Below are 9,503 nucleotides of genomic sequence, written 5' to 3' on the forward strand. Positions count from 1 at the left end.
TTATATGATATTTTTTTTCACTCAGTTTTTATTCTTTGGGTTCTTGTTTTTTTCTCTTCATTTTTCTTTTCTTTTACTTCTTCTTCCCTTTGTACCTTGATATCTTAGCTTTCATACAGTTTCGTCATTAGTGCTTTGTGTCCTATCTCCATTGCATAACAAATTTACACGGGTATTTTTTCCTGGAACCTGCGTTTACAAGCTTTGCTTTTGCGGTTCCATCATATTTCACATGTTATAGAGAATTGTCTTATGTACATAAGTTTGCTGACCCACTTTCTATTCATTACCAGCTTTATACATCATATTTTGTGTCTTGCTTGTTTGTATTCTTTTTTTGTGTGAAATATATATAGATGTCAAGTGAAATATAAACTAAAGGTTCTGGAACTGTTCACTGTGTCTTGAGTGTAAGACCAGCGCAGTTTCAGTTATTCAATTCAATTCAATTCAATTGTCAGACAGAGCACATCTCTCTCTCAGATCCCCTTGAGAAAGAACCTTGAGGTTTCTTCGATCTCCAATATCTATCTGCGTATCACCATCAACTTCTAACTTCCGAGATGGTGGTTGAAATCTACATCGATCTCAGGTCGCAACCTTGCCGATCTCTCCTCATCTTCATGAAGAACACCGATATTCCTTTCGAGATCAAGAACGTCGACTTGCGACTTGGTAATCCACCTGTTATCTACTTTTCATTATCTTCAGTTCATTGTGATTCCGTGTCCTACAATATACACCAATTCGGTTTGGGTACTGATTTTATGGTATTTTTTTTTTAACTGGGGATTTCAAGTATGCCTAACAAAAGATATTTTTATGCATTGACGTAGCAACGCACGTGGCTTATGACTGAAATGTGTTCAAAGATTTATTACGGGGTACTCGGGGCGGGTGAGAACTTCGGACGAACGATGGATAGGGTTCCAGTCGCGACGCCACGCCACCCACCCTTGGTTCAGTCGGATCACTCGGATTGTGTTACTTTCTTCGGCACTCGTATATCAGGCAGTCGTCTCAGAACAATATCATTAGTTTTTGCCTCTTCGTGACTATTCTTGCAAGGTTGTAGGATTTTTAAAAAAAATGCTGAGCTGGAACGTACATTCCTTTCTGCTAATTGTGCTCTTGCTTTGGAGTGACTTGACCGATTGTGATTTGTAGAATAAGAAGAAAATTTTTTTCTATGATTTTTTTTGAATTCTTAATATTGATTATAGTGATTATTATATTAAGTAATAGTATCAGTATGAGTTTTTTAATAGTATCATTATATACTATTGTTGCTGTTGTTGTCATCAATGTTATTATAATTATCATTACTATTACTATTACCAACATGAACAAGTGTTTGAAAGCATAAGCAGGCAATGTAATACACCCTATCGTGAAAAATGGGGGGGGGGGGCTAAAGTCCTAGCATTGCTTTAGATTCCATTTCATCCCTTCTGTTTTATTTCTTTCATTTAAAAAAAAAGCCATCGTGAACATGCGTAATGCCTTTTATGACGATTTTTTTTCACTTTCGCTCTTCCTTACTCTTCCTTCGATGCAGGAGAGCAAAATAAGCCAGAATTCGTCGAGATAACGCCACTGCAGACAGTTCCTGCCATAAAGGATGGAGATTTCAGCATGGGAGAAACGTACGATAAATAAGACTCAATATCTTCGAAAGGACCGTAGTTTATTTCCGTCATTAAAACGAGATAGAAAATGAAGCTGATCGTATTTCATTCACTTGTTTCGGATCATGACGGCAACTCAAGTGTAACAGCTCAAGAGAAATTTCGTCAACGCATGTTCCGTCCCTTTAAAAGGGAGCTTCGTTGTTTGTAACAAAACAAAGTTAAGCTTCACAAAAATAGAATAATTGAAAAAAAAATGTTTTGAATGATTGCATGAATAACAGCAAGAGATGCTTATTTTCAACAGAGCCTACAGCAAAGTAAAACTAAAAATATTTTCGTATAACTTCATTATCCCATTAGTAACTGAACCACCCGAAACCGCCCGTCTTATTATTCCCTTTAAAGCCCGAAACCGCCCGTCCGCTTTTTTCTTAGTTTTATGCTCTACCATTTTTATTGTTTTCATGTAGAATATTATAATCACGTACTTTGAAAGAGGTCAAAGGTCAACAAAAGTATATCAGAATTATTTTTGTGACACACCATTCTCTTGGTAAAGTCTTGATAGGCTTTCCAATAAGCATATCTTATAGTAGACAAAAAGAAACATGTACATTGTAGTGAGCTATTTCACATAATTTATAAAATTGAGAAATGAGAGTAATATTGCTGTACCTTCTAGGGAACCATAGACCGTTATGTATAGAATCTTCAGTCGCTAAAAGGTTAACACCACTTTACATCATTTTCTAGTTTTCAACACAGCGGATTTCTTTACCCAATATTTGGCTGATTGTTGTTGTTTTTTTCGTCAAAAAAGGACAATTTGGTGTTCTTAGCTCATTCTTGATTTTTCCTGTTATTAATGACGCATGGTGACATGACATTTGCTCCTGCGACAATTGCTCCGGTGTTATTTCCTCCAAGGACTTAGAGTTAGGGACTTAAGAGGGTTTTAGGTTTAGTTTGATGTGAAGATTAAACTATGTTTCTTGCTGGAATTCATGCTTGGCTTATCGTGCAGATATTTCATGGGAGCAATTATCACAGGAGCAAAATGTCATGGAACCGACACATATCATGTTTGTCTTGAACGAGTTGAGTGTTTCTCGTTCGTCTGTCATCATGGCTGTATCAACGCATTGTATCGCATCGTATTGCATCGTTTTCGCTCTGGAAACAACAAAACAAAAACAAACGACCAAAGCCTGCATTTGAAACACATTGTATAGGATTGTTCTTTCGATTACTGTAACCATGATACCGCTGTTGAATACCCTCTCAAATTTTTCTCGGTAATGTTTCTTGTCCTCAAAATATTCCTCATTTACTGGTATCAGAATTGCCATCATTCGCTACCTGACGACCAAGTACGCCGACAAAGTGGCGGATCACTGGTACCCAAAAGATCTCGAGCAAAGGGCACGTGCAGACGAGTATTTGTCCTTCCACCATACGGGAACCAGGGGTGGTTGTAGAGGCATCTTCGTATCGGAGGTATGGCAGCAGGAATTTATCATCGAAATGACGGACTGTCACATGCCACGAAAGCATCAGTACAATGTAGAAACTGAATTCAACTGCGTCAGTGGTTGTCTACGCTTTGGACGCTTTGACCAAGCAAAGTCTGTAGTACGTTTTATCAATAGTCCGGGGTATTCCTGTCGTTCAATGTTGAACCAAAAATCTAAAACAGCGGTGAATTTCCAGTCCTCGGTGTTACGGGCTCCTTCAAATAATACAATATCTAGGCATGAGATGAAATAACATTTCGCATTGTCGAGTAACAAAAAGAGATCCCCAATCTCCTCAGGATAGGTCTCTAATAGTGTGTTAATGACGGAGAACTTGCATTAGTCCTGGCTATTTGATTCCTCTTTGATCTAGTTACCATGGTTACATGAAGTGGAACAGCATTCAATTTTAAAGGTACTGCTTACCAGTGGGAACAATGATTTCAAAAATGTTTGAGCTATCACATTTGATGCATATGTGTTGGTCAGTTGTATCACAAAAACATCCTACCACGTAAAAATTTTGCAATAATGCATAAGATTTAAGGAGATATTACTATTTTCCCCAATAAACAATAAGTGTAGACGGTCTAGTCTAGAAACATTTTTATTATAACTATTGTTCACATTTTGTAAATTTGACAATACTTGACATTAATTATACCGATTCAAATTTTTACATTGGTTGTTTCTGTCCCTATGAGAACTCAAATCTTAGAGCCATTTTGAAGCACTAAAGCTGGGTTTTGTTTCATCTGCAAATGGTAAATAATGCCTTTAAAAACGGTTTCACTATATAGCCCTGCATATTTCCATCTGTCAATTAGAAATCCCTCACATTAGATTAAGATTGGCTTTTTAATGGAGTTTATGAAAGATTTTGTGATACCGGTAATATGTTGCACTAATGATATCTATCATAATATGTCTGCAAATGCAAGATTTACCGGAGGTGATGTCAAAATTGCGTAGTAAACCACATCACCATAAATCAGGCGCCATAGAGACAGAGCGTAAAATGACAAGCTGGTAACTCTTGGGATCGTAACTCTCTTTGTCAGATTATTGTATTTAAAATGGGGTATATATAAGTTTTACATCAAACCAAGACAACCTGCTCTGAGTTTTGAGGCGTTCTGACAGGATCCCAAGCAAGTTCGTATCGGTAGCACATGGAGCGATGCTCGGCCGAAGATAAGATTATGCTTTAGGAATAGGGTTAGCGTTTACTCAGTTTATTTCCCTTGGAAACCGAGATCAACGTTACCCTAAGTCTAACCCTATAACCCTAGCCCTAATCCTAAACTGAGTAAACTCTAACCCTTATCCAGGGGCCGCGGAACGTTTTTCAGTTTGGGGGGGGGGGGGGGGCTGCGCAGCCGGAGGGGGGGGGGGTGTATCAAGGTCAAACACCCCCCCCCCCCCCCCCCCCACCGCTTAGACGCACCGGCGTAGCCTGGATAATGATCTTGTGATCTTTGGCGGGTGGCGGTAACTATGCGAGGAAGCCAAGCGACCGAACCCGAGCGAGCGGAGGGAAGGGGGAGGGGGATGGTGTGGGAGGGGGATGTTCCCCCTCCCACGGGGAGAACTTTTTGCATTTTGATGTCGTAAATGGTGCAATTTGATGAATCTTTTTGCGTCTTTTATCGACTTGAAATCCCACGCTTAGACGCACCGGCGTATAGCCTGGATAATGATCTTGTGATATTGGGAGGGCGGTGGTTACCATGCGAGCGGAGGGAACGGGGGGGGGGGAGGGTGTGGGAGGGGGTGTTCCCCCTCCCACGGTGAGAACTTTTTGCATTTTTATGTTGTAAATGGTGCAATTTGATGCATGTTTTTCCGTCTTTTATCGACTTGAAACGGCCTCACTTGTTTAAGGTAGAAGGATATTTTGATGTGGATTATTATTGAACAATTTGTCTATAAAGTGGTAGCATTTAAATAAGCTTCTTGTATTAATCTATTGTTACAAATACTTTCATGAACGTTGTCTGTTAAGCAATCAAACAGAAAAGGCATGCTCACGAGGGTGTATAACAAAAGGGATATTTCTCCTCCCACACGAAGGTGATTTTACATTTTCAGACCTGAAATTCAGCGATCTGGTGCAAACTTTTGGTGCAATACTTGGATTTTTTTCTAGCCCCCACCCCCCCCCCCCCCCCAAAAAAAAAAAAATTCATGGACTTTTTTTCAGGAAAGTCTTAATAGCAAAATCACGGCATTTAGCTCTTATTCCGCGTGTGCATCATCTACGTGTATGTACAAAGTCTAACGAGGTAGAGGGGGAGGGTGTGGGAGGGGGATGCCCCCTCCCACTCGACGGAGCTTTTGCGTTTTTAAAATCAAGATAAAGCGATCTGAAGAACACTGTTTGTCAGAAATTCGGGTAGTGTGATTTTTCCCCCGATTTTTCCCCTTTCTTTCTTTTTTTTTCTTTTTTTTTTTCACGATCCAAAAGTGTGTGTGGGGGGGGGGGGGGGGGCTGCAGCCCCCCAGCCCCCCCCCCCCCCCCCCCCCGGTTCCGCGGCCCCTGTTATCCTAAAGCATATTCATATCTTCGGCTGCGCATCGCTCCAACATAATGCCAACATTCGTAACACTTGTCTGTCGCCCTCTTTACAAAGGTGCTTCTCCCATTGACCACGGGCAAGACAGCGTCTGAGGAGCGTTTCCAGCGGGATTTGGAAAACCTCACGACACAGCTCGACAAATTAGAGAGGGCGTTCTTGAGGGATAATAAATTCCTCCTTGGCGACGACATCTCCATTGCAGACGTCCTTGCTGTCCCAGAGGTATTTTAGTTATCGGTCAACTTGTGATGGTTTCGCTTTTCCGAAGGTTCGTTAATCCGAAAACAAAATGCCGATGATCTGTTAGAACGCAAATTTTTACTTCAGATTAACGAATTCTATTTCATTTTCGGATTAACAAACCTTCGAAATAACGAACCTTATTTCTTATGCGGATGACGAACCTTATGAATAACGTCACAAATGTTCAGATTAACCCGTTGAAGGCAAGTCGTGAGTAAACTCAGGCAGGTGTCTATGAGGAACGTGTGTTGTAGCAATATTGTCCTGTCCTCAATGGGTTAACAAACACTATTTCATTTATAGATTAAAGGGAACGCAAACCCAAAGAGCAATGTGGATTGAGTGAAAGCAGTAACGTTAGTAGAACACATCAGTGAAAGTTTGAGGAATATCGGGCAATCGATGCAAAAGTTATGAATTTTTAAAGTTTTGGCGTTGGAACTGCTGGGTAAGGAGACTACTAGAGGTTATGACGTATGAGTGGACTACAATATAAAGAAAATATATAGGGAATTTTTAAAAAAATCATTTTTCATGAAAATTACACATTCCATCAACTTGATACCGACATGCTATTATGTTAGGGGTAACACTCATTTCCCCTGCTTTCTGAAAGCGGTTAGTCAAATACTCTTTCATTTTGCTAGAAAAGTAAATTTTTGTGGAATTCCTTTTATATTTTCTTCAAATTGTTGTCCACTCATACGTCATAACCTCTTGTAGTCTCCTCATTCAGCGGTTCCAACGCCAAAACTTTAAAAATTCATAACTTTTGCATCGATTGTCCGATTTTCCTCAAACTTTCACTGATGTGTTCTACTAATGTTAATGCTTTTACTCAATCCACATTGCTCTTTGGGTTTGCGTTCCCTTTAACGAATAAATAGGTGTATATAGGTATAGGGAATATGAGTGTTTCGGAATAACGACATTTCAGATTAAGGAACCTTCGCAATAACATCACAACTACAATTACTACCGGCAGCATGCTTGCATACAGAGTCAATGGCATTTGTGACGATGGTGATGATAATTATTTTTGGACTGTAACTTACAAACCTGCAGTCGGTCGGTGTAGAATTAAAAGATGGATGAATTGGCAAAAGGTTCAAAGATGTTGTGTAGAGGCAAATCTTGTCGCGATTGATTGTCTTATTTTAAAAATATGAAATGATAGATAACAATGAATATGTAAATGCATTGTTTTCCTCTTCTAAACCATTTCTTCATCTTTTTTTTTGGGGGGGGGGGGGGAGGGGGTGGAAAAGATTTCAGGGAAAGACTGTGATGACCCCTGGTGATGAGAGTGTCGTGGTGAGGGAAGAGATCTATGATTTCGTGATTGTGGCAAGAGAACCCCCGTACGACTTTTGTCACGAAATTTATCTCGAGAGACACTGCCTAAATTTAGTTTACGGTAATACTAATGCATGGCTCCCCTTTGTACCCACAGCACAGGATATGACACAGAAGGCATTTATGAGCCATGTGCTTTAGAAATACAAATGAGAACATGATATAGAGATGAAGGAATAGACAGAAAAACAAAACATGGAGTACAAGGAAATAATCATACGACTAATTCAATAGATAAATATTTAAATCCCTTGCGAACAGATACATTCCAAATATAAATAAAGTATATCATTCCAGAAAAAAGTAAGATTACGTTTTGTTGTGAGTATAAAATTTTCATTATTCCGTCTCTCTCATTTGAGATATTACGATTTCTTTGGCGGCGTAACAAACACCATTATTGAACTTTTAATGGTGCACTTTTTACTTTTTAAAGGAAAAGAAATTACAAGTTTTGAGCCGTCAACACTTATGAATACTATTTCTAGACTTCACTCTGCATTCTAACATCCAACATGCAATGTTTGACATTCAACATCAACATTGCAACCTTTCATCCAGCAATTGAAACATGAAACATGAAACGTTGTTTCTTGTCTTATGAATTATCCCTTCACAGTCGTTCTACCTCTTGTCGTAAAATGGTACATATTGCACTCTGTCCATTGGTGGAGTTACGTATTACTCTGAACAATAAAAAGAGTAAATGTCTTCCAAAGTGTCATTTGGAACGTTTTGCGTTAAAGATTTGTGGTCATAACGGAAATCATTGTTACAGTAGTAAAAAAACTCGAGTTTGTCTGTCTTTGGAAATATTATACTTGTTTCGTTGTAAGTTATCCTTTACAGCAATGAAACAAATTAAAAACTTGTACATGTAGGCCTACCTACATACCTTCCTGGTTTACTTCTTTAGAATACTCACGTGTTACTCACGTTGAGAGATAGTTTTAGTTATCTATGAATTTATTATTTTTCTCTCTATCTTTCGCTCTTTCTTTCTCTCTCTCTCTCTCTCTCTCTCGCAGTTCTGTTTTGTTATCTGTCCAAATATTATGAAGTCAAAATGAAATGTTGTTAGGGAATATAGTTTACATGGAAATTTCAAATTCATACATTGTTCATTAACTGTATGCATTTTTACACGCAGTATAGGTTTTGATGTCGGTAGTCATTTAAGAGCTGACATATTATATGCAATGTATCATTTTTTTTTCTTAGTTCTTTATTTAGAAAATGACCTCTGATATCTGAATGGAATAAGAAAGATTGGTAAGGTTCACATATCTCAAATTGACACTTGCAAAGAAACAGTTGTTTTGTTTTTGTTTTTTATGTATGCCTGTTAATGACATTTGTATTTTTATATTGTAAACTGAGTGTTTTGAGTGCACCAGGTGGGTTGGGGAGGATGGCCTGAGGGCCTAAGTCATTTAGTTGGCTCTTTCCAGACCCGGGCTACCCAACCTGGTGCCCCCTTGCCCCTCCAATGTACAATTTTCTGATTTCGAAAAATGTATTTGTGATTGAAAGCCGAATAAATAATAATAATAATAATAATATCTTTTGGCTCGTTTCATCGCATTGATTCGCCTGCACACGGTTAACGTGCCATACATTTTTTTTCAACATCTCGATTTCCAGTTCATGCAGTGTCTCATTGGCGGGCGTGACGTCACAGAGGGGCGCCCTAAACTGAAGGCCTACATGGAACGCGTGAAGGAACGGCTGAATCCGGCATTCGACGAAATTCATGTACCCCTCTTGGAAAGGGGGTTTTACGGAAAGTAGACGTGCAGACGAGAGACGACATGCCTACATGCGGTTTGACTATAAAATACAGCAAACATACGGAAATGGCGCGCAACACATCACAACTTCCCAAAAGAAATTTGATTGAGCAAAGTGTACATTAAAATTCATTGTTTTCATCATTCGTCATGAGTTGAGTTTTAAGAATTGTGTTAAAACAAGTTTTTGCTTGTTTATTTTGTTTTGTTTTATTTTGTTTTTAAAGTGTAAAGTAGGCCTACTTCCTGATGGAACTCACTCTTATGGAAGAAGTAAAGGTCAACATATCGAATTGGCATTGCTTGTAAGAATGAGGTTATCAACTATATTATTTCACTAATACGTCCGATAATCACCTATACCTCGTAGTAACTTAACATCATTCTTAT

The 9,503-nt window shown here is 38.8% G+C and overlaps 1 protein-coding gene across 1 annotated transcript; it reads left to right on the plus strand.

The window, feature by feature from the left end:
• Positions 1 to 555: 555 nt before the first annotated feature.
• LOC139729706 (glutathione S-transferase theta-1-like) lies at positions 556 to 9,114 on the plus strand. Its single transcript, XM_071640636.1, has 5 exons — positions 556 to 675; positions 1,559 to 1,646; positions 2,972 to 3,128; positions 5,779 to 5,946; positions 8,968 to 9,114. The coding sequence occupies exons 1-5, from the start codon at positions 564 to 566 to the stop codon at positions 9,112 to 9,114; spliced, it is 672 nt and encodes a 223-aa protein (XP_071496737.1). The 5' UTR covers positions 556 to 563.
• Positions 9,115 to 9,503: the final 389 nt, after the last annotated feature.

Source organism: Diadema antillarum, unplaced genomic scaffold (assembly GCF_040938485.1).
Source record: "Diadema antillarum isolate AM-2024a unplaced genomic scaffold, OU_Dant_1.0 seq00000250_RagTag, whole genome shotgun sequence".
NCBI classification, from domain to species: Eukaryota; Metazoa; Echinodermata; class Echinoidea; order Diadematoida; family Diadematidae; genus Diadema; species Diadema antillarum.

Excerpts from the sequence above, each read along its gene's own strand:
- LOC139729706 (XM_071640636.1), top strand. The coding sequence starts at position 564 with ATGGTGGTTGAAATCTACATCGATCTCAGGTCGCAACCTTGCCGATCT. Across the intron at positions 1,647-2,971 it reads GATTTCAGCATGGGAGAAAC|AATTGCCATCATTCGCTACC; the intron begins GTACGATAAATA and ends TACTGGTATCAG. Across the intron at positions 5,947-8,967 it reads ACGTCCTTGCTGTCCCAGAG|TTCATGCAGTGTCTCATTGG; the intron begins GTATTTTAGTTA and ends CTCGATTTCCAG.